A 25,843-nucleotide genomic window follows, 5' to 3' on the forward strand; every position below is an offset into this window, starting at 1 on the left:
GAAGAAAGCTAGGAGCAAGACATAAACAATTATGTGGACGCTGCTCTGTGGATAAATACACTTCAGACAAACCCATGGATCTAGCTGTTGTCTGGACGCTGTAAGAGTAGAGTAATGGTAAGAGCTGCATGCCTGTCAGTGGAGTAAGTAAACTGTTGATTATGTTTGCAGCACTGTTGTGTTTGTAACTTGTGTTCTGCCTGTTTTTTTTTACATCATCCTTTATAAAAAATAACACTCTATTTAATTTTATTCATCATGTTAAATGTCAACTTTGTCAGTGTTCGCTCTGAGCAGAAATCATTTCTCTTTAAAAGTAGCAGCCCAGACCGTGTGGCTGGCGGTGTCTATTTTCAGAAGCTCATGGCAACTCTGAAGGGCATAACTGCCCCCATAATCACAGGTTGCAGTGCAAGGCCCTGCATTTGCAAGCACTAAAACTATTCTCTGGCCTGGGTGTGTACGTTCAATCACAGAGGCTTGTGGGAGCAGGAGTATATGTGTGCACATGTGTGTGTGTGTGTGTGTGAGAGTCAGACAGCCAGAGAGACATTACTCTGCCCACTGTCCTGTCCTGTGTCTGACTGCGTGGCTCAAAGAGGGCCAGTGTTGACAGCCAGTGGGCTGACAGCAGAGGCGTGAGGGGTCCAGTGTCAGCGGTGAACAGAGGGGACGGTCTGTTCTCCGTGCCACTGGGTCCTCTGAGACCCACACACTGGACGTGATTGTCAGACATGTGTGGTTTCATGCGGCGGCTTCGTCCGCAGTGACATCAGACGCGGATAGAACGCCCTGTTGTCTCAGCCGGGGCTAAAGTGGGAGCACAGCAGCTGTGGGTGGTTTTTGGCAAATTTGTCTTTGTTTTTTCAAGAATTTGACTTGAACGGTGATGTCAGCGTGGAGCGACAAAGAGCCCAGGCATTTGCCTTTGATGCAACGGTCATGTGTTGGTGTGCAAATGGGCTGATGTGGTCATTTCCTGACCTACAGTAAGGTGTGAAATCAAAGGAAAAAGCAGAATAAATGAGAAACACTGATTATTGAACGGTTTGATGAGTATGAACGCAATGTGAATCATATACTATTACCTTATATTCAACCCAGTGGAAAATATGTTCAACACAGTCAGACGTCTTACTCCACCACCGCCATCAAAGCACCAAACACAGGAATGTCTTTTGGAAAGATGTTCGTTCGTCCGGTAGAGTTTCAGAAACTTCAGTTTCAGACAGATCATTAAAATAAAGACATCTCCTTTGAAATGTCAAACAGTCAAACACGACAGCGATTTAAGTTTGGTCATGGTAGACACAACAGACACTAGATAGTAGGCAGTTGTGTCTATTTCAGTTTGGCTTGGAATGCCGAGCTGATACGAAATCGTTGCCAGGACAAGCAACCCATGTGGGTGATAGCGAGAGACGCGGATACCAGCCTTTAGTAGAAAAACATGGTGAGTCATCTGGGCTGCGTATGTGTCTGTGTGCGATTGTTTGAGGTCCGTCTAGTCCTGTTTCCCTCTCGTCTCATGTGAGCCGCGATGAGCAGACAGCTGGATCAAATCTGCAGCATCTGTCTGCAAACATGGAGCTTGTGTGTGTGTGCGCGTGCGTGTGTGTGTGTGTGTATGTGAGTCACAGTGACTCATTGTGGGCCGGGTGTGCGGTGATCAGACCCCTGATGTGTGAGGGACCTGCGGAGCTCATTCATACCTTGTGCTCCATCTCAAAAGTACAACTGTGATGATACTCACATAATAGCAGGCTGTTGTCAAATGTGGGAAACCAGTAATCTCTCTCAGATTGAGGCATACATCTTCTAGATGGATCATTTTGTCTGGTGAAACAATTACCCAGTATAATAGTTTGGTCACATGGGCTTACAAGTGGGGCAGGAGGTTGCTAAGGAAAGCACTGTTCCCATTGTAGTACAACTAGCAGTATTCCCAGAGCTCCCATTCATGCCCTGCTCTCCCTCCCTCTCCCTCTCTCCCTCTCTCTCTCTCTCTCTCCCTCTCTCTCTCTCTCTCTCTCTCCCTCCCTCTCCCTCTCTCTCTCTCTCTCCGCTTGCTTCAGGATCTTCATGTGTCAGATAATTCTGACAGTCCAGACGAGATGGAGCGCGTGAGCAGGAATAAAGCCGAACATGGGAGACAGACGCATCAGGTCTTACAGGTGAGTCATTTATCAAATCATGATTGACAGTTGATACAACTGCGGTGCTGAATCATGAGAAACTGACTTTATTACTATTATATATCTGCTGTGAGTCCGCCTGTTACTCAATATAATGAGGAGTGAATGATTTGTGTAAGGATTTAAAATTGTTTTAAGGACTTAAAAGTGTTTAGCAAGAAAATCAATAAACAGATGAATCTACCAATCCGTGCTTGTAGTAACAATGGACATATCTACCTTTATATATCATTCATATGCTCTGTCTGTTATTAGAATTATACCGTGTTCAGTCATCCATTTGCAGACAGACACTGTGTGTTGAGAAGTTTAAAATCAATATGCTGTGTGTAGAAAGTAACTAAGTTTTAGAATCGTAAAATAATGGGTCTTTTTTATTGATTTTGTTTGGACAGAGCACACCGTTAGACCTGATTGAGACAGGCAAGTCCCTGAAAGTCCAGGCAGAGCGCCCCCACCTGGTTAGTTTGGGGAGTGGACGCTTGAGCACAGCCATCACCTTGCTACCTCTGCTGGAAGGTGAACACCTGTGTGTGTGTGTGTGTGTGTGTGTGTGTGTGTGTGTGTGTGTGTGTGTGTGTGTGTGTGTGTGTGTGTGTGAGATTTGGAGTGTATGTTTGTGTGTTGGTGGGATGGGTGGATATCAAACACGAGTTTAAAATTATATATTTTTTCATTTAAGTTATGCACCACTTATTTCATAGATATCTTAATGTCCTTGTAGAATAGGACATTAGACACCTCATTGAGAGCTTGTTAAATTGCCTAATCATGCTGCGCCATTACCCTGTTAACGTGCCTAATGTGTAAGAGGAGCTAATAAGATCAGGATACATGCACATCGTTTTAACCTACATGGTAATCTACAGTCTGTGAAGCCCAGACATCTCTGTACTGACAGGCTCGGTAATCTATGTTATTGTTTTGCACATGTAGACACTTCCACAAGCATGTTATTAAAAATAAGTTGTTTGTTTTTTAATATGTAGGCAGCACAACTTGTGATGAATTGACAAAAACTGATGACACCTTACCTTCTCACCATCTTGTTACTGCCCCACAGTTGCAATTAGACCCTTGGCTGGGATTTTCTTGCAGCACTGAGCCTAGACACCACCGAGGAAGAGAGAGAGAGAAGAGGCATTGACTGCATAACTCCAGAGAAAAACCTTCTGGGATTTTATTTGTGTTCCATCAGCTATCACATAAAACCAAATAGTGTTACAGTTAAATCGCTTGCACTCTGACAGCAATATAAATACAACCGATGATCAAACTACTACACAGAAAATAGTTGATGGGTGTATTCATTTCCTCGAACAAGATTCCTTTCATCTGCCGGGCTCCGCACACCTCTTGAAACTAACACCTGTTTTCCAACATTCAATCATGGGTTGTGACCTTGACCCCTGAAATGACACCCGTACTTCGAACTGTACCCAGGAATACTTCACTGTACCCAGGAATACTTCACAGAAGTATTCACAGGTCCACATCGTGTTCCTGTAACTGATGCTGAGAAAATGTTTTTTTCCTGTTGCAGGGAGAACCACGCTGGGCAGCGGGGCAACAGACATCCCTCTGCAGGGCCAGGGCATCGCAGCTCAGCACTGCTACATTGAAAACCGAGCAGACAGCATCACCTTGTACCCATGTGGAAACCAGTGCTCTGCAGATGGCCTTCCCATCACCAAACCCTTTCGCCTGACACAAGGTAGCTCTGTCACAGGCTTAAGCGATGATTGTTGGTCTTAAAGCCGTTTCTAAACAAACACAAAAATGACACCAAGCAGATTACTAGTGATTGTGTAGGACAGTAGTGTATATTACACTAGCCATCCTAATTACCTCACTAATGCCTTGGCTTTTTTCGCAACCGTTAGGTTGGCATGTTTCACTGTAAGTGAAATGTCTTACAACCATTGGCTGGAGTGCCATAAAATGTTGTCCCCTTCTGGACGAATTGGAATAACTTTGGTGAATCCTTCACATTTCCATCTATTGTCGTCATCAAGTCAATTTTCAATTTGTTCGCTACTTTAGTTCCTGACTAAATAATAGTAAAACTAATGATTTTCCCATCAGTCTCAGCTGTACTCTGTCATTAGTGCAATTAGCAAATGTTAGCATGCTTCATGCTAAGCTAAGATGATGATTATAGTAAACATCACACCTGCTTCCGATCGGCATTGTCACTGTGAGCCTGTTAGCATGCCGATGTTAGCATTTAGCTCAAACTATTGGCTATAGAACTTTAGTTATCTATGAAATCACGCTGATGTACAGTCAGACGACTTGTATTTTATACTCCTACATAAACTGGGTTCTGATGAGTTTTAAATTCACTGAAAGCAAGGTGGACGATAACAATGCCTGGCATCACAAAAACAAAACAGTCCCATGTCTTTCCAGTAACATGCCTACTTGCCATAAAAAAAGACATAGCAGTCCCGCCCCCCCTCAGTCCCCTCTGCATGGGATCCAAGCCAGCAGCTACACCAGCATGTCATTTGAAGCCGGGTAATCAGCCAGTGTGTGTGGAGGCAGCAGCTGCTGAACAGGAATACTTCAGGCTTCATTCAAAGGACTCATGAAATTCTGAATTAAACAACCCAGGAATGGAGGAAACTGCTTAATTTCTATCATACAGAACAATTTTGCAGCCATGTGGACCTTTGACTACACTTTGAAGGATGAGATAAATATTAAACTCCTTGTGGAATGTCAAGAACTGGAAAGAAAACTTCAGCGTTTGACTCTCAGGGAATATATCAGGCATTCTTGAAAGCCACCGGAGAGGAAATGCAGGAGAAGGAGTTGATTTCACTTACTGGTTAATTACACGTGAGTTCAATAGTCCGTTTATTTATGTATGGTAAACTGCCAATACACCTCTAATCGATTAGGAGACAAATGAATAGTAGAAATGTTGAGCTCTTTGCCATGTCTGTGCCACACCAAAGGACTGTTTCTTCTCTCATGCTGGATTACCACTTGCTTTCACTCTTCGATCAACTTGTTTTTATCAAATGTCAAGCTGCAGTGTTGAGTACATTCACGTTGAAATGAATCTTACTGAAAAATCGGTCTTTATGCTCACGCCTCCTATTGTATTGATGATGTGATGCGGTTAATCAGGACAATATTATGAAATTGTTTGCATAAACTCAGGCCTGTAAAAAAAAAAGTGACTGCAGCCGTTATAGACATATTTAATTAGTTAGCCATTTAAATTGAAAGCTGAGGTTACTAATAATTACTAAATATGAAAAAAGCGCAGATAATCAGTTAGTTCAATATTTCAACGCATTGTATTTATGTTGGTGTCGATGCTTTTCCTCCTTGAAGATGTTAACTAAGTTATCACTGACAGCTTTTACCCACACGGTCTCCTCTCCTGGCAGGGTGCATGCTGTGCTTTGGTCAGTCGGTCTTTTTCCGCTTCAACCATCCGGAGGAGGCCCTGAGGATGAAGAGCATGCTGCCTGGAGGGAGCCAAGGACTGAGCGCCACAAGAACTCACCCTACAGGTAGGAGAACCCTTTGCTTTGATAATTACACAACACCTAGCATCAGATTGTACAGTTCCTGTGAGTCAGTCGGGGAGGTTGTGTTCATACTCATGCGTGCATGGAGTTAGTGATAATAACTAATCAGGGACCCGGAAAACGCTGGTATGTATGAAGGTTGTACAGTTTCTTCAGTAGTTATTCTGGGCAGAGTAAATGCTTTGGGCTAATAGATATTTAGTCATAGTTGGGTTCCTTTTACCTTAAATGTACAAATCAAAAACTTCTGGTTAATGCTGAACCATCGTACATCTGTAATTAAGAGACCTTGGGTATGATGACATATTGTACATGATTAGCTTTTAAAACTATCCATGTTTTAAGGCTTACGTCCTAACAAATGATTACTGAGATGACATACAGTAAGCATGATAAAGAAAGAAAATGTTTACGTTAAACTCAGAACTGACTTTGACATTAAACTTACATTCTGATGTCAAAAGACTTAAAAAAGGAAGTTTTTCTGCTACTCAGATGTAATACCAGTTTTATCAGCTCTTGATTTTTATATCTGCGGCACAATTGGTCTTGAAGTCTGACTGCAACATTGGTCATTAGGATGCAGAAATAGCTTGTTCAGGGCTAATTATCTTTGGCCTACATTGTGATCTAGTTCATTTAATTCTGTGGTTTTTCGCTCAAGGTGTGACCCCATTGTGATTGAGGATTGTTGTAACCTTTCTTTTTACAGTTACATTCAGATGATGTTATATTGTTCTGTCCCGTTAGCTGCTTTGACTTTGGCCTCGTGCTGTGGATGATATTTAGAATCCATTCTCCTCTGACCTTATTGGTTCGGCTGTCAGTGCTTGAACTGTGCAGTAAGAGCCACCACACCCTGCCCTGTGTGTATGGCGCACTCTTTCCTGACCAGGCCCTGATTTCATCTGCTCTGAATGAGGTAGTCCGCTGCAGCTTTTATATTTAGCAGCTTCAGATCCCTGTAGGATTACAACACAACTGAGGAGCGCACTATCCCGACTGCTGGGTTTGGTTCATACAGGAAAACATGGGCTCCAAGACTTTTATCACTATTTAAAGTGGGCAATCAGGACAATGTGTATGTTCAGACATGTGTATTTGTCCTTTTAAGGGCGACCCCCTTTGTCCTAAACAGCAATGACTGTGTGGTGGCTGTCAGTAGGCAAAGACAACACAGTACAGATCCCTCCAGCTGTGTTTGTTTATGTGTGTTTTTACAACTGCCTTTTAGAGTGTCCTCTTCCTTTATTCAACAGGAATGCTCATTCACAAGTGTTTCTGTCTCCCTGTGCAGACTCTCAAAGTGTCCTGAACGGGAACCATCGGTCTTTTTCGAGCAACGGCGACTCCAAAATCAGCAACATAGCAAAGAACCTCCAGGACTCTTTGGTGCTGAAGGCTGGATCTGGTAAACAACCGATTCCTCAGCCGTTTCCTCCAAACATGCTCATTGGGAGAAACGGCTCCATGACCGAGGAATCCATTTATGAAAACAGCAGCAGCTTTCTGGGCCAGAACCTCGGCAACAAAACCCCTCCAGTACCAGCGCGGTCTGCTCATACGAACCACACTCCCGCCCCCCATCCACGGACCTCACTCTCTGTGGCTTCAAGCGGTACTAGTGGTGTTCAGTGGGCCCAGGAGAGCCCAAAGCTTCTTAGAAGCAAAAGAGCAGAGGCCACGTCAAGCCTCACACCGCCTAACGGGGGGTCAGGACAGGGCCCAGACAAATTTTCCCCAACGGCTCCATCCAGCCCTCGAGTAAGAGGTTCTTCCCTACAGAAGAGATCCCCAAGTCCAATGCGAGACCAGCACCTCTCTCACGTTGAAGTCCCTCAAAGGCTCAGGACTCCAGAGCCGATCGGGTCCACCAGCCTGAGAGAGCTTCCTCCTCTCAGCCCTTACATGTCCCGCAGAGCGACTCCAGGATCGCAGGGCTCGGCTTCCTCCCTCGCCTCACAGGGCTTCACCGTTAAACCCTTTCCAGAGGGACCCCAGGGCCACCTCAAACTCACAACTACTTCAAAAGAAGAAGCCGTGAGGGCAATGTATGCCCAGGGTCCATCTTCATTCTCTGGGCTGGAGAAGGAGTCTGGAGGCAGGCAGTTAAGGTCTGGCCCGGGGAGTGCCATCATGTCAAGCCTGGGTTCTCTGTCTGGTTTATCTCCTCTTGTTAGCCCTCGTAGCAAAAGAAAGACCTCCTGCATGAACGTGACAGGATCCTCCAGCAAAGAACAGAGTCTTGTGAAACCCTATACCCGCGAACGCAAAAACAGCATCTCTGAGATCAGTGACAATGAGGACGAGTTGCTGGAATACCACCGCTGGCAGAGAGAGGAGAGGCTGCGCGAGCAGGAAATGGAGAAACTGGTAAGTGATATTTTGGATATGACTTCACTGCAGGTGTGACCGTAGAAAATAATTTCACCATGATAGGTTGAGTCCCAATCACGACGCTGATGTGAACGTCGCTCAGGAAGTCATAAAGAAAACATTTGCTGCTCTGGTTTGTCCTCTATGACTGTTTGTTTATTCTATATCCTGTGGACCGCCGGGATTTGTATATACTTAAAATCTGCTATAATCTATTTTTTGGCCAATTAGGTGAAAATCTTCAAGACAGGTAGAGCCACAGCTGTATCCGGGCGTACAAACTGTTAGCAAAAAAAGAAATATTTAAAAAAGAAATATTAAACTTCCAGGCAGGCACAGAGGAACAAACACATGCGACAGTTAAGTGAGGGTGCTGAGACCGCTGGCTTGGCAGACTCTGTGTCTGCATTCAGATATCTTGTCTAAATCCCCTGGCATACATCCACTAGCTCATCTCCCCAGAGCATTACTGGCATCGTCAGCCCATGTGGCCCGACTAACACGGGGTGAACATTCCTCCACCGGTCTTAAGGTCCAGAGCGGAGGGCGAGGCTGCATATGGCTCAACACTATATTTATCAAAAGGAAGAGTGGCTTTTACTTTCAACGCTCGACTGAAGGCTCTTTCTTATTCGTACCCACGCTAGATCATAGTCTGCATACTTGTTATCCATCCTGAGTCCACACCCAACACCCCCTCCCAGCCTGCTTCTGACAGCTGAAGGGACCATTGGGAGAGGAGGGGGTGGGGGTTCCCGCCCCTTCGTGTCCACAGACTATTTCGGGAACCAAAAGGTTTCTGGTAACAAATAAGAGAGTTACCGACAACATGCAACTGAGTTGTACTGATAAGGGTTGGACTGCTGCGGATACAGTATGGTCCGTGTTTGTGTTGAGTCATCCACTATGTATAGATAATTTAATCTCTGATACATTAGTAGAAAAACAGCTGATATTTCTTGGCTGAAGAAAGTGTTGATTAGTGTTTTTGCTTGTGATCCATATTTGGAATTTCTTCCAAGCTTTGATATTATGCTGCATTCATAAAACATACAACGATCTAGCTGTAATTTCATATTTTGAGATTTGTTTACTGTTGGCTGAGGGTTGTTGTGTTGCTGGTACTTGACAAATGCTGATAATAAGGCTTACTGTATGTGTATTTATGATAGAATATGTGCACACCTGCACACTAATAGGACACACGTGAATGTAGATCACCACTGTGTGAAAAAAGTTGCTTATTGACACATTAAACAGTAAATTACTTCATTAGCGTCCCAGAGGACAAATCATAGAGGTGGATGGAGCTTCAGAACTTGATGATATCAAGGCACCTGTTAAAGGAATAGTTTGACATTTTGGAAAATGTGCGTATTCACTGGTCATGTTGAGCATCAAATAAGAAGACTGATACCAGTCCGTCCAGTAAGTTTGAAAACAGAGCCAGGAGATGGTTAGCTTAGCTTAGCATGGAGACTGGAAGGAGAGGCAAACAGCATGACTGGGTCAGTTAATCAACACCCCTTATTAACACTGTATATGCCATTTGTTTAATCCTTCCAAAAACATTTGTAAAAATGACAGATTTTACTATGAAGATAGAGCAAGGAGACGGTTAGCTTAGCTTAGCAGAAAGACTGCTAATATGTGTCAAATTTGGACCACAGAATAAAGTAATGATATTCAATGTGATAATTAATGAGATTTAGAGGCGCTAGTCTTTTCCAGTCTATGATAATTCTCCTAGCTGTCATGTTAGCTTCATAGTTAGCGTACAAACATGAGAGTGGTTTAGATCTTCTCATCCAACCCTCTGGAAGAAAGCTAAGTGTATTTCCCAAAATGTCGCTCAAGAAAAAAAGTACTTTAAGGGGCCCTGCATTATTAGTCTGGCAGCCTCTATGCTTCCAGTTATTCATGTTGCAGTTGTGTTTAAATGGTTTGTAGTCCTACATAAAATGCATTTAATGACAAACCAGCTGATGTGAGTTTGGGGTCCCTGACTACGTGCGTGGTTTGTTTGGTACCGCAGCCTTGAAAGAAGCACAGAAAACAGATCAACTGTAGACCTATAGATGAGAGAGACAAAGAGAGGATTTCCTCACAGTGGAATGAATGCACTACATTTGGCACACTGCTCTCTTAGCACAGTTGGCACAGCCATGCAGAATTTCTTTATCTCACTTTACTGAACCCAACCTACATACATAGATGTTTCTGCACTTTAAAAAGCCCATGCTGCAGTTTATCTCTCAGCAAAAGTAAAGGGCATAGCTAGAGTGGAAGGGATGGGATTGAAAAGTTAATTTTAGCATCAATTCCACTGAGAGGAGGCCAAACTGTGGGTTTGCAACAGAGTTCAAATATTTATATTGTTGAGGTTCTGGTTAATTGAGAAGATTTCTATGGTGATGCATTAACACAAAATATTGAAATTGTAATGAACAACATCATTTCAGTAATAATGAGGCAAAGGAGTTTATTTCAGTGTTACACTATTTTGCTCCAGATGACCTGCATTTTGGGAAGTTTTCACTTTCTTGCAGAAAGTTAGATGAGAGGGTCGATACCACTCTCATTTGTGTCTATAACAAAATCGGCCTGATATAACATAACTAAACACAACACAACATCATATAACATGTTAGTTAGTCAGCTTAGGTGCTGGTTGGCAGATTTTTTTAACCTTCAGATGGAGCCAGACTAGCTGTTTCCCCGTTTCCAGTCTTTGAGCTAAGCTAAGCTAACCAGCTGTAGCTTAAATTGAACAGACATATATTTGAGGGTGGTATCGACCTTCTCATCTAACGCTCTGCAAGAAAGCAAATGAGGACATTTCTCAAAATGTTGAACTTTTGCTTTAAATCATAATGGTTAAAACATCTGTCAAATCAAAAATATTTGGTTCATTGTAGCTTTATATTTCTATTTTTACGTCCATATTTTACTTGTAACCCTGCCAGTTTAAGTTTAAGTAAAAACAAATGAAGCAGGCAAACAGCATAAATAACTGTCTGGTGTAAATCTTGCTGATAAAGTCATGTGGTTATTTCAACAGCCTGAATCATTTAAATAGCAGACAAAGGCATCCTGGTGGTTTTGGACACAACAATAGGCACAATTCCTGGTTGTGCCAGATTCCTAATTATTGCTTCACATTCTGCGCTGTTATTCTGGTAGATCAAAGCAAACATCTCATTGTTTGGAGTGATGGGAAACAGAGGACTGGCCACAAGCTAGAACCATGTGGCATAGAAAACAAATACAAAACACGATGAAGAGACAAATCTAAAAAAAGAGCTACATCGAAAGCCTAAAAAAAACTAAATGACAACTGGACTGGTGTAGTGCAACCAAAACTCACCAGTGTCTTACACTGATGCTTCCTGTCAGATTTTGTTCTCATAAACAACTTTGGTTTTACTATGAGCCCCCTCCCGAGAGACAAACTACATCAGCTTCGGCCCTCCTGCTATCAGGTTACAGTTGTCCCATGCCAGTGGCTGAGGGACAGCTGCCTAAATGGGACAATGTCACACAAGGACACTTGCAGCTTATCTGCAATACGATCTATAATGTAGGACAGGCCCACTTACGTCTCACATCTCTTCTGTAGGAGCGACAGAGGCTGGAGACCATCCTCCATCTGTGCGCGGATTATAATCACGAGGACAGTGCTGCGGAGCTGGCTGAGGTGGTGAGAAGCGGGCTGCTGGGCGGCGCCAGAGCAACCTGCTCGGACGCAGCGGGGGGGATGTCCCTTCAGGGAGTAGACAGACCCCAGAGGCTGCGAGAGAACGATGAGGAAACCCAGAGAGAGGAGTCCAGCAGCACAGAGAGCACACACCAAGAGGTAATAAACACATTCGGGAAGGCATGCATTGGATTACGTTTTAAAACATCTTAAAACAAAGTTGTATATATATATGTTCCCTCAGTGTGAAGAGCTGTTAGCCGGTCAGGAGCAGGTCTACATGGAGGAGGAGAGGAGCAGGATCTTGGCCAGGGTTGATGACTTGAAGCACAGAGTCAGTGAACTGGAGCTGCAGCTACAAGAGACCAAACAGGAGGTCAACACACACACACACACACACACACACACACACACACACACACACACACACACACACACACACACACACACACACACACACACACACACACACACACACACACACACACACACACACACACACACACACACACGCCTTTAGCTTGTAGACTCTTAGATCAACCTTTAAAGTGAGAAGAGTGGAAGCTGTTTCACCTTGAAGTATTTGGTGAGCTTGACAGGTGGTTCGCAGATTCTGACTCCGTGTTTGTCTCTAGGTGGAGATGGAGCAGGCCCTGCTGCAGGCAGAGAGGCGGGCCGAGCAGGAGCAGGTGGAGGCTGAAAATGAAATCATCTCTCAGCTGCAGCTCAAACTCAGCCAGCTGGACAAGGCCACCCAGAGAGAGAAGGACAAGGTGGGCACCCAGGAGAAAAAAACAACACAGTAAATGCTGTCGGCTTGCTTAGAGCCATTGGTCTTCTAAGTGCAGTTTGCACGTGAATGTTCCTGAACATCTGCGTTTGAACATGCGAACAGTCTCGATGTCTTTTTCTCAGATCTCAACTGACATGCACTGCTTATCCATTAGCTGTCTGTCCTAAAACACAGAGCACAAACTGTCTTCTCTTTGAAGCTTTTAAAGCTTTTTAAATAGACAAAAAACATCAACAGTGGAAATCTTCCTTACATGTATGAGGCTTTCAGCTGGACGTGACCAACACTAAAATGTTGATTCAGATCTGCATATACTTTATTTTTCTCCCATTTTAACAATGTGTGGAGCATTGCGACCTCTTAACACACCTGGCAACCTAACTTCTGCTTCAACCCTTTAATACTCTAACTGCTCTGGCCTGTTACCTTGGCTGCATGGATTTGAGTTATTTGTGATTTTTTTCTCCCTGGGGTGGTGTGTGTGTGTGTGTGTGTGTGTGTGTGAATGCGGACCCAATCGTGTGTGTTTCTATGTGTTTTTAGGGGAGGGCTAATGTGTCGGCTGAGCGGAAGGCCCTGGAAAAGCAGAGGAATGAGTACAATGAGCTGAAGAGGCAGTTTGATAAGTGCCCCTTGTCTCTAAGGGAACAGTTACAGGAGCAGCTCAGCAGGGTCAGTGTTCTCACGCAGCCCACTGGCTGGCAACAGTGAGTTATGATATGCCAAATACCACAGTTGTGTATGATCTGCACAAGAAACGACCGCAGACATAACGCTGACTCGGTTTTGAAGCACTCAGCGCTACTCTTAAGTGTGCCAACTGTGCATTTACCTCTTTTTTTTCTGCTGTTGCCCCTCATTATCTAAAATATATATATGGTTATAAGTGTAACTAAACAGTAAGCAACGCTTTTGCTGCTCCAGCAGCTCTTTTAGACCGTTGCTTAATCTCTGCTCTCCCCTCATTCTGGATGCTTGAAATGTCAAATGCAATTAGTAATAATTAATAATGTCATTAACAGCTCTGCTCTAAAAAAAATGCATGCCTTTTACCAGGAATGATCCAATTCACATACGCACACTTAATGATTACAGGCAGATTATTGTCCGATTTAATGGTATAACATTTTGACTACTTCATCGTGGACATTAAAGGACAAGGCTGGTATTTTGTATACATTCTCATTCTCATTGTGAACAAATCCCATGAAAATGACAAAACCAAGAATGTGTCAGTCCATCCCTCAATGCTTTCCGACCTCTCCAGCCAGAAGAAACCATCAGCAACCATAGCAAATGTAGATACATTTAAGAAGGCAAAGGGGTTTTCAATCTTCAACAATTGAGTACTGTAGTTTTTAGCAAAACGTTACTCAAAAAGGAGTAAACTGCTTTTGGTAGGGACTATTTTCAACTGTGGATAAATATGTGGTAGTGGGTATTTACAGCAGTTTGTGTTCATCATAAGGAAAGGTAATAAGATATATCCAACTTTGGAAACAATACTATCAATAACCATTGATGGTTTTGGTCTTTTCACGGGATTTTGTTAACAATAAGAAACCTACTAAATATTGCAAGTCACATCATTTGACATCTCTGTCTGACTGACTTCAAACAGTGTGAATAACCTGCATGTGTATCTGCACGTGGACAGACAGCTGAAGCTCTGGAGTCTGGGACCAAGCAGTTTGAGGAGCTGGAGTTCTGCCAGCTGGAGGAGGAGAGCAGCCTGGAGGAGAAGAAGGAGACTCAAAGCTCGCAGCTTCACCAAGAGCGAGCCGAGTATCACTGCAGCGTGGCCAAGAGGAAGGTGCGGACACAATTGTAGCAGAAAATACGTATATATGTGTGTAAAAATACGATCACCGACTTGAGATTTTATGTCAGCGTGACATCCAGGTTTGATTTGCAGGAGAAGGTGACCGCTATGGAAGCACAGGTGAAGCAGCTGGGGTTACAGGCGGCTCATGACTGTGACAGGATGGCGAAGGACAGGACGGCGGCTCTGCAGCTGCTCCACAAGGTTAGCCTTTCACCGTTAATAAACCCGTCCTACAGGAGGCATGTATTTATTAATTCATGGTAGCGATGCATGGCAAGCTGTGAAAGCGCCTCTATGTCCATGCTGGTTTTGCCTTTTAGGAGCAAGACAGGTTGTGTGCCCTGGAGACGAGGTACCACACCTTGACAGGAGGGAGAAACTTCCCAAAGCCCAACAGCAGCATGAAAGAGGTGAGCAGGAACATGTGAGACGTGATCGCACAACCATCTGTGGTTACGACGCTAGAGGAGGAGTACAACAAAAAACACCTCCTTTCAAGTGGATTTAGTTTTAACTTAAAATGAACTTTTTAAACAGGAATTTCTACACATCAGCGAACCTGACCTTGTTCATGTGGACGGTCCTCCTCATAGCCCATGTCCCTCCTCTGCCTCCTTCTCCTCCTCTCACATGCCCTCCCCTGAACTTTATCCTGTTAGGCTACAAGAGGTAATCCTCGACAAAATCCAACACCAAATACAACACCTAACAAATGGCTAATAAATGCCTGTGCTGCCGTTTCTACAATATAAAAAAATGAGCATGTTGTTGGGTTAGCAAATACTCACACACAACAGCAAGCTTACAGTTTGTTTGTTGTTGGGTAAAGTTCCTGCCTTTCAATGTATATTATGTTTGTTTGAGGTTTCTACATTCTCCAACTTGTAGGGTTACACTATCTAGAATTAAAGCAGTAGATGATGCAACAAAAAAAAAAAAGAAAAACCTTGGAAGATGACCTTTGGGATGATTAAACTGTAACGTGACTGCCATCCATATTAATTTCAAAGATGGAGACCGAGGGAGTTGTGATGCTCACGTGTTTGCTTTGTGCGTCTCTGCATGACTTTTCTAAGTGTCGACTATTGCCGCCCGCCTCCTTCTTATCCCTGTTGTTCTGGCTGTCGCTGCAGGAGTACCTCAGGCTCGCTGATGTCTATAGGATGTATGGAAATGCTGCTATGCAACCTCACTCTTCCTCTCCTGCTGCTCTCCACTGCCTCTCCTTCGCTGTAGGTCCGGCTCTGCCATGTGAGGTAGACACCCCCCCGCCTGCTCTCTGCCATACTCTCTGTTCCTCTGACTCGCCAGCCGACTAAACTCTGAACCCACTACGCACATTTGCAATATCTCAAATGATCCTTCTTAAAGATTCAACTTCTTAACGTATGTTTCCTCTTTCTTCTCTTTCCCTGTTCTGTAAATGTGTGTGTGTGAAGGAGTACATCACAGTCAGTCAGTTAAGCCAGATCTTCGGGATGCAGAGAGTTGACCCTTCCTCTTCTTCCTCTATTCCATCATTCCAACTCGCCTCCTCTGAATCCACCTTCTCGTGCCACTCAGCTGCATGTGGTCCTTCCTCCTTTCTCTCTGCACAGGTTTGTTATTCTCTCTAAACTTGCTCTTAAAAACCGGACGACACCATTTAAATTTTTTCCGACACTGCAGCCTTCCACTGAACAATTACTATTGCTGCATCGTGTGTATCTTTCCTACCTGCTTGTTGCTTCTGTCACTGATGCTGGTGCTGCGCTGCTCTCCTCCCCTCTCTTTGGCTGGATGCTTTTCATCACCTCAGAGCCAGCCTGAGCTGAGCAGGAATGCAATGCCTCCTATTAACCTCGAGCGCTGGTACCAGGACATCATGGCCGCTGGAGAGCCTCAGTCATGTCCACCACCACTGCCTGCAAAGTCTTTTTCCGCACGCAGACACAGTCAGGTAAATGATCCACTCTTTCTCGCTGTGTGTTGCTAAAGGGCACTAACAGCAGGCCACATTGCATTGCCAACACACTGTCCTGAACCTCTGAATCCAGGGGATCCTCACACTAGCCACTCCATATTTGTATGACTTGGAGGCCCTCTAGTGGGTTAAACAAGACAGGGCAGTATTGCTTTGCTTCGATTTGTCGCTGACAGATGCTAATATTGGGCTTATCATCAGTTGGGTTCTTTATCCTGCAAGCATTAAGCAAAGCATGTTATAACTTCCTGCAAAAAAAGAAACATTGCAAGCTGGAAAAGGAAGTCTAATAAATTAAAGAGTGCTCCATATAGACAAATAATGACGTTCAATGTTGGGCTCAGCTGAACATGTGAGAAACAGAAAAAGACCAGGTATGAATGTGGTGGAGTAGGAAGTAGCAGAAAATTTAAATACTTGGGTAAAGTACAAAAACCTCAAAATTAAGTACAGTAGTTAATGAGCACAGCAAGTCAAAAACCCCAAAACAAATGACAAAAAAGTGGAAGAGGTAAGGGGTTTTTGGGGGGGAGCAAAAGCATCATCTTCCTCTTCAAACCGATCTGTCGTTCTTCTCTCAGCTATTGAAGTCCAAATCAGACGGTGAGGTTGCGCAGGCAGCATCATGCACACTGCCCCACTCGAGTGGTTCTGCTCATGCGAAAAATGCATCCACCAAGGTGGGCACAACCGTTTAACACATGGAAATTGTAAAACAAATCTTCTATAGCTACACACGTGATACTTTCGATGTGTTTTTCAGGGGCTACAGTTAATGCTGAGAGAGATGTCACATCCGTTAGACATGGACTCCAGGAGGAAGTTGGCTCTGCAGAGCAAAGGTACGCGTCTCATCTATTCAGCACACCGGAGGGTTTCACCTGGGCCTCCACTCAGAACATACGTCTGGGGGAATGGATACCACCAGTCTCCTTAGTTCAACATGCTTTTGGATGTGATTATAAGATGCGATTATCACCAACCAGTAGCAATGAGTTGACAGTGTCAGTAGAGGGCACTGTGAGTCTGTGACAGCTGTCTCTGCTCCCACAGATCTGCCTCCGACAGTCCATCACTCCATCCTGCATCACCGGGCGCCGCCGAGTGGCAACCAAGCGTACGACACCCTGAGCCTGGAGAGCTCAGACAGCATGGAGACCAGCGTCTCCACCGGCAACTCCGCCTGTACCCCCGAAAGGTGAGAGACTGGAAAATGAGCAATCGGCTCTGTTTCCATGGGAACACTCGAGTCTGCCCCCGTCTCCCAGGAGAAGGGTCACTGCGCTTTGTTCCCGTGACAACATGTTTTTTTTGTTACATGTGTGCTGCCCGTGACTATGGCACACTGGCTGTTGCCATGCCAACCAAGTTTTCAGTGTTTTTCGTGAAGTTCAGAATTCAACGGCTCTGTTTGGTGTTGGTGGAGAAAACCCTCTCCTCCTCCATCTCTCACTGCCGGCAGTGATTGGTTTCCACGCGTGTGTGTGTGTGTGTGTGTGTGTGTGTGTGTTTACCGTTTTTCATCCAAAGTGTAGTCGTGGCCGTGTCATCAGACGCTCCTTCCCTCTGTGTGTTGTAGCGCCTCCGGGTTAGAGGCCCAGAGGATAGAGGAGATGGAGAAGATGTTGAAGGAGGCGCAGCAGGAGAAAGCCAGACTGATGGAGAACCGAGTGAGTTCTATTGTACTGGACTGTTGTCACTTATCATCGGTTATCCCATCACTTCCCCCACTCATTTCATATTTCAACACAATTAGTCAATTACTCGATAAACAGAACATTTATCAGCAGCTATTTTGATCATCTATAAATAATTTTTTCAAAGAAAAAACGCCAAGAATTTAATAGTTCCAGTTTTTAAAATGTGAAGATTTGCTGCTTTTCTGTGTCATATATGATAGTACACTAAATATATTAAAGTTTTGGACTGTTGGTCCAATAAAATAAGTAGTTTGAATGCATCCTCTATGGGCTGTGGGATATTTTTTCGCCCATTCTTCACTTCTTTTTTAAACATTTTATAAACAAAACAGCTTCCTGATTAATCAATAATGAATAGTGTCGTTAGTTGCAGCCCTAGTGTGAACTGTTAAAACTGATGCTAGTGCCTCACCTCTGGTGTGACGAGTAGAACATATTTAAACTGGTTTCAGAGGCGAGTATAACATTCACTCACCCACACTTAAAAGTAATATTTATGTTTCTGGCAAATATTAAAAACATTATTAGATGAGATTATTTTATGGCCGCACATTAGGGAAGGGCCTTATCGATAAAATCATAAATTTCAATATACAGTATATGGCAAACTTATGCAAATGACATATGAATAATCAATGCAATAAACTCACAATTTGTATGAAATACTTCATTTAAATTGACCAATTCCCCTGAAAGTTGATGAGCAATACCGTCGAATTCTCGCAGGAGTCTCGTGTTTCTCCTGCTTAATAGATAAAAAAGTGATTCACTCAGCTCAAGGTGTGGTGAAATGATGTTGTAAGTAGTTTGTTTACCTTTGTATTATTTCTACATGTTGAAACAAAGTAGACCTGTACGCAAGTATCTGAAAGCTGCCGAGGATCATTTTACGTCAGCAAAGCTTACCCAGACTTGAGGGATATATTTTACAAAACCCTGGATTGGGACCTGAATTCTCATGAGCCTCCTCTGACAGTCGTTCACTTTGTATTGCAATATTTGCCTACCATTTACATATTCTCCCCGACTCCCTTTTGCCCCTGTTATTTTTCTCCTCTCTTCTCTCCATCTGTTCCTCTGTCTCCTCTCCCGACGCTCCCAGGAGAGGGAGGTGCAGGCTCGGCGGCAGATGTTGGAGGAGGAGCGGAGGAGGCGAGAGGAGGCCGAGAGGAGGCTTCAGGACGAGACGGCCCACAGGCTGAGGCTGGTGGAGGAGGAGGTGAAGATGAGAGAGAAGCACTTCTCCCAGGTCAGTGGAGCAGCGGGAGGAGACGAGAGAGAGGAGGGGACGGGAGACTTGGGGAAGAGGATGAGAGGCGAGACAATAAAGAGAGGCTGGGAATACGGGAAGATCAAAGATTGTCAAGGAAGGGAGAGAATGGAGGGGAGGGAGAGAGGAAGAACAGAGAGAAAAATGGATTGGGGAGAGGGGGGAATATAATATACACATAATTAAAGCTTTAATCTTGGCAGAGTTTGTTTAATTACCAGTCGTCTGTGGTATAAGTACGTAAACAAATATCCTCAAATCACCAAGTACAAATGCACCCTGTTCCGCTGGAGTCCTATTTGAAGCTGCTACAATTAAACATTTTCAAATTACATTCTCATATCATACATCAAATGACTATGCGTAATGTGAAAGAGGCCGCTGCGAGTGATGAACCCACAGCGTGTTATTACCGGACTTTGCGGCTCAAAAGAGCATTTTAGCGTCTTTTAGCTCAGGCAGACAGCTGTTTCCTCATATGAAGCTCTTAACACCCACCGTCCACTACCTGCTCAGCACCAAACAGCAGACGGACACAGTTTGGACTAGCTGGTGAACACAGGGCAGCAGTTAGCAGCTAAAGAGACTGGGGAGTTGGTAAAGACCAAAAAAAAGAGCTTAAAGTTGAGTGAATACTCGCCCCGTATTCAACAGAACCACGACTCAAAATTAATGTTAATGTTGCTCTGTATCAGGATCATAAAATGCGCAGAGTTTGACATCATCGAACTTAATATGTCAGTGTTATTATTAACAGCTTGCTTCCACTGCCCCCGAGTGATCACAAATAAATAGGCTTGAACTTGAATCCTTTAAGACTTGACCCGAGACTCAAAAGCAACCTTGTACAGTAACACTATGAACTGTGAAAGGATCCATGTAGAAGACACAAATAACAGCTTTGTCGTTTGAATGGTCAGCAATCAGAGACCCTGAAACATCTGCATCTTGACTTGGTCAGCAGCGATGAAGCATCATGGATCATTTTCTCCACAGGCCCGGCCAATGACGCGCTATCTGCCGAACCGTAAGGAGGAGTTTGACCTGCGAGGCCACGTGGAGTCGTCCGGCCACAGCATAGACACCTGCGCCTTCGTCAACCTCACGGAGAAGATGTGCAAGGGCCACCTGGTGAAGATGGGCGGCAAAATCAAATCGTGGAAGAAACGCTGGTTCGTTTTTGACCGCATCAAGAGGAACTTCTGCTATTACGCGGGTGAGGATACGACGACATTTCATCATGGGGGTATATTTGTTGAATTATTACTGCTGATTCGTTAGTCCAGCTTTATTTACTCAGGAAGTCTACCTTGTAACGTGGCTGGTGTAGGTGGAGAGAGAGTTAGCAGGAGCTAATATTCACTAGTCATACATGAGCAGTGGAACACAGCACAACCTGCACCAACTCAGTTATCTCCTATGGTTGTCGGTCAAAGTGGTAGTGTCTTTTCCAGTTCAGAGTTGGTACGGGGAACTTTTAAAGTGAACCTGTCACTATAGAAGTACACACTGGTACTATTACCGAGTACAGGGCGAAGTTCAACATTTGCAAATACTAAGAGAGATGAAGAAGCCAAGAGCTCACTTAGTTTCACGTGCAGCAAAAACAGGGAACCACTAAGGAGCTCTAGAAGATGAAACAACTGATCACAGAAAAGAAAAGTCTGAAGCAAAGTCAGGAGAGGAGTTGTATTATATTTCAACCTCACAGGGTCATCATCAGAATGGAAATAGTAAAAACAGACCGATTACCCCTGATACTCTAGATAGACAATACACCACAAACAGAGATGTATATTTCAAAAAACATAATGAAACTGTCTATCAAAGTCCATTTTAAAATCTGCAAATTAAACAAAAGAGCAACTTTGAGGCCTAAAAGTTACAGTCTTTGTTAAATACTACAGTGCCCTCCGCACCAGCAGGATCCCAATACGTTCACGTTCTGCTCGGCCTGTTCAATTCAAGGCTCAAGCCTCGTTTACAGGAGGTTAAAGTGGTCAAACCGGTTTGCTCACATAAGAGCCCACTCGTCTGTAGCATTCGTGAACTCAAGAACTTTATGTTGAAGAGTTGCTGCGCGTCAAGCCAGGACCTGATTTATTCAGTTCACCCGGCAGCGGTGCCGAGGCTCTTCTGAGAAACGTACACTTTGCTCTCTTTGCTGTGCTTTTTTTCTCCACTAAAACCCGACTTCTGTCCCGACCGGCGTTTATTCATCTGGAACCAAACACTAATTAAAGCTGCACTAAGTGGAATTTCCCGCCTCGTTCTTGTGTGTTAACAGTCAGTTTGTAATTCGCGTCGATCAGACTGTCCCCCGAATTTGAAACGAGAGCAGTTAGTTTGCTGAATAATTCATGAGCGTGTTTTTTGAGGCATTATTTTACAATCAAGTTGAAAATAGAACCCACGTATATATTTTCGTTACTGTGGCCCCTGTTCTCTTTGCTCCTCTCTCTCTCTCTCCACTCACTTGCCTAGCCTTTTCACCCCCTTACTCCTGACGAAGATGATGGTGATGATGGTGATGAAATAAGATGCAATACTTTCTCTAGATGTGTTTTTCTTGGGGAGGAGGCTAGCTCCTGGCTTGTTCGTGACTAATAAAACGAAACTCACATTTCAAAAACATTTATCTCATTACTAAGCAGATTTGACTTATGGAAAAAGGGGGAAAGCAGGAGAAAGTGTCAGACGTATTTCAAAAGATTGCCTTTAATTGTTGCTGGATGTTTGTTTCTTAGCCGGGCGCTCCAGTGTGCACGGAAGACACAAAAAAAAGACCAGTGTTTATTTGAACAAGAGTGGAATCCAGAAACTCTTTGAACCGATTTCATTTGAAGAAAATTGATCTTAGACGTGAGAAAACTTAAATGCCTACAGTTTAGCCCCGAACTAGAGAAACCCATCAGTCCACCGACTGCGTCCGTTGAGCTTCAACCGCAGGTTTCCCTGAAACAACTACCAAACTCCTCGGCATGGAGTGACTTTAACACGCTCAAAGATATTCTGCGAGAAGAGAACAGCAATCTATAGCACCAGACACAAGGTCTGACCTGCTGGAAGGGAAGTTGTTGTGCTGATCTGATATACAAAAGAGAGGCATTTCTTTTTAAGATTTCACAAAAGATCTCAAGTCGTGAACCTCGCCAGCGGGGAAAAAGCTGAAAAGAAAACACAGAGACAATCCAGAAAGTACGACTGAAGAAAACAAGTCAAATTAATAGGACGGTAAAGACTTCAGGCATAGCTTGAAATAGACTTGCACTTGTAATTAACTTTTACTGTGACACAGTGCGGCTCATACCTATTCATGGGTTATGTGTTGCTGGGAAAAAAAGAGTTAACACCTTTCTGCTTTATTGTGTCTGGTTTCTCCAGATTTAAGTTAGAGTTCCTCTGTTTCACTTACAAGCTTATTTTATGGCATGATTTTATCTTTTGTGGAAGTTTCAAAAATTATATTTATGAAATGACACAAAATGTCTCATTAAAGTTATATGATTAAGTCACAACTAACAATCCTCAACGCAATTGACCTGCTTCGACCTGCGAGTTTTCATTCAAGTCATCGCTGATAGAAGAGGCAGACGGACCTCTGTCCAAAAACAAAGAGTTTTTGCTTCAGCAGGAAATTTAAAAAAAAGAAATAATGGCTCATCACATGTCGGATCTTGGATAAATTACTCGAATGAACAACTTTTACTCTCTGCTGGTACTCACCATTATTGTCCTCACACAACACTTGATCCACTCGGCATGGGTTTACATTTTCTGTCTACCTTGTTTGATAAAAAATATGTTTTTGTGCCTCGTTTTTATTTTATTTTTCTGAAACAATTATTTCTAAATGGATATTTTAGGGGCACAAGGAAAAGTGTAGTTTATTTGGTTGTTCTGTAAAATGGCTTTAATGTCATCGAAAAAAGGTCACGTTTTCAGATAGAATATTGTAAAATAAATTATGATTTGTGATCATCTAGGATCTACAGGTGTGTCAGAAATATTTGATAATAGAATAAAAAAGACTGCCGTTTATTATTTGACCAAAGACAAACATGAAATGTATCGCCACATCACTGGCTGATTGCACTGTCTGCTTGGGCTGACAGAGGTCTTGCATCAGTAAAAGGCATATTGTAATGTATCATAATATGTTTTTTTTCCCCCGTTTTCTCCTCTCAGACAAGCATGAGACCAAGCTGAAAGGACTCATTTACTTTCAGGCAATTGAAGAGGTTTATTACGATCACCTACGCAGTGCCACCAAGGTAATCCACACTCTTTTTTTTACATTTCTTATCATTCAGAACTTTGTCCGCGATTTTATAATGTTTGAAATAGATGTTTATTATTTTTAAATGTATCAATGAACGTAGTGGAATAAAATCTGAAGGGTTTAATACAGATTCTCTAACATTTCCCCATAATAAACTTTATTTCAACCACATGTATGATTTTTCTTTTGTACTATAATGTTATAATTTTAGAATAAAGCTGCATTTTTACAGTCACTTACAACTGTGAAAATATTGTCAGAAGTTGTTTGTGAGCAGCAATTAAACACATAATTAAAATGTCCTGCTGCCAATTTGGTCTGTTGCATCATACATCATACATAAAAATGTGAATGTTTTCAATTGGGAGGTTATTTTATATGAAAGAATCCATATTAGACTGGATTAAGTTAAATGTAATTGTCATATTATAAGCATTACGATTTAGGCAATAATAAAGGTTGAAACAGACTATCCGAACGTTATTTTATGCCATTATATATTTTGTATTTCTGACAAATGCCTCTGAGGAAAAAGATGCAACAGGTGCAGCTCGCAGTCTGAAAAGTCTCCCCATTCTCTCCGTTATCCTCCAGAGCCCAAACCCGTCTTTGACCTTCTGTGTGAAAACCCACGACCGCCTCTACTACATGGTGGCCCCGTCCCCGGAGGCCATGAGGATCTGGATGGATGTCATAGTAACGGGCGCCGAGGGCTACACACAGTTCATGAGCTGAGGGACCACTGGGGGACAGATCTGGAGGACGACAGGGACTAAGCGAGCAACACGGACACCTGCAAGTCAACCTGTGCTGCTATACCTGCCGGAGCCGGAGCGGAAATACGAGACACGTGGCCCGATGGTGTGTAAACGGATGGACGTTTGAAGAGATTAACTCTCTGGGGCTCTCGTAGAAAGCCTGATGCCTAAACGGGCAAATGAGGGCTTAGCAATGACAGCGGTCAATTTTACAGAATTCATGAGTTGTATTTATCCTTCAGCCACTACGAGAAGGAAAAGAGTTTGAGCAACATGCCAATGGATCTGTGAAGGGAGCTCTCAAAGTTACCAAAACGTATTGTTGATATCATTTTTTGAGGTTTCAGGAGGAACACTTCTTACTTCATATAAGCTCAAACTGTGTTCACCTTGAAGCCGATCTATGCATGCAGTGTTTTCACTTTAATCGCTGCCTTTTTTGATACGGTTGTACTTTTCTCAGATGAAAGAAATAATCTCTTGATATTTCAAAACACTAAAGAGTTAACAGATCTTAGTCGCAAATATTCTAAAAACATTTTAAAAGTCATATGTTACTTATTCAATTAAACATTACTTGGAGCCAAATACTTTATGTAATGTTTTGTCAGATTTTTACGACACAAATGTTAATATCACTCTATATATTGTGTTATATATTGTTTTATTCAGGCATATGACACAACATTAATGTGTCTGTATTTCACGTAAATATGTCAAAGAAAACCTTCTATAAGTATTTTAACAAATTTCATAAATTATAGTCCTATAATGATATTGTAAAACTACCATGTACATGTAATAAATAAAAATATACGATGTATCTGTCTGTTTGTTTGTCTAATTACCTAGTTTGTTGCTGACAAATTGGTTAAACTGAGGACATGCAGCTATAAAAAAAAAACACTTCTTGCTTCCTTAATTTGTTGTTTCTCGCAAACAAGTCGTTAATTACCAGCTTCCGTTAAATAATCTCATCCGCCCTAACGAGCTGCTAGCGTTCACATTTCAAACAAGAGCACACAAGAGGTGTTCCATTTAAAACACTGCGGCTCCTCTATTTACATAAGAACAGTCAGGTGGTTTAATTAGTTAAGTTGCTCGTTAACTCTCATTATCTACTGGAGTTGTATATATTACATGTATTTCTGGCACAGCGCAATTAAATCACATGGCTCGCCCCTACACTAGGTCGGCCACATGAAAAATAAAGAAACATGAAGTGAAATTACATGCAACTTAACATGCATGATTCAACATCGAGAAATTTGAAACCACGTAAAAAAAAAAGAAAAAAAAAAAAAGAATCTCATGGAGAAGGAAAAATGTCCCCGTAAACAAGTTCTTGTATGAAAATAGATCCACGTGGTGTATATGTTGCCGTGCTCTCAGTTCACATCAGTAACAGAGATGTGCATGTGCAGATAGATAATATA

At 43.0% G+C, this 25,843-nt stretch overlaps 1 protein-coding gene across 2 annotated transcripts; it reads left to right on the forward strand.

Annotated features, from left to right (window-relative positions):
- On the forward strand, nt 1-25,131 carry phldb1a (pleckstrin homology-like domain, family B, member 1a). Of its 2 annotated transcripts, XM_079172133.1 has the most exons (25): nt 1-117; nt 2,076-2,174; nt 2,591-2,714; nt 3,739-3,909; nt 5,600-5,725; nt 7,041-8,116; nt 11,739-11,975; nt 12,061-12,192; nt 12,452-12,589; nt 13,153-13,281; nt 14,267-14,422; nt 14,525-14,635; nt 14,755-14,844; nt 14,972-15,103; nt 15,568-15,690; nt 15,874-16,032; nt 16,233-16,373; nt 16,979-17,077; nt 17,161-17,239; nt 17,451-17,595; nt 17,977-18,067; nt 19,200-19,346; nt 20,364-20,583; nt 23,556-23,641; nt 24,244-25,131. In XM_079172133.1, exons 1-25 carry the CDS (start codon nt 115-117, stop codon nt 24,382-24,384), a joined length of 4,155 nt encoding a protein of 1,384 aa, XP_079028259.1. In that variant the 5' UTR covers nt 1-114; the 3' UTR covers nt 24,385-25,131. The 2 variants fall into 2 exon arrangements, with proteins under 2 accessions (XP_079028259.1, XP_079028260.1); XM_079172134.1 differs by lacking the exon at nt 13,153-13,281.
- Nucleotides 25,132-25,843: the final 712 nt, after the last annotated feature.

Source organism: Pholis gunnellus, assembly GCF_910591455.1.
Source record: "Pholis gunnellus genome assembly, chromosome: 13".
NCBI classification, from domain to species: Eukaryota; Metazoa; Chordata; class Actinopteri; order Perciformes; family Pholidae; genus Pholis; species Pholis gunnellus.

Bases quoted from the DNA above. Each gene is read 5' to 3' on its own strand.
- phldb1a (XM_079172133.1), top strand. The intron at 5,726-7,040 runs GTAGGAGAACCC...CTCCCTGTGCAG, and splicing joins CACAAGAACTCACCCTACAG to ACTCTCAAAGTGTCCTGAAC. The intron at 13,282-14,266 runs GTCAGTGTTCTC...GCACGTGGACAG, and splicing joins TACAGGAGCAGCTCAGCAGG to ACAGCTGAAGCTCTGGAGTC.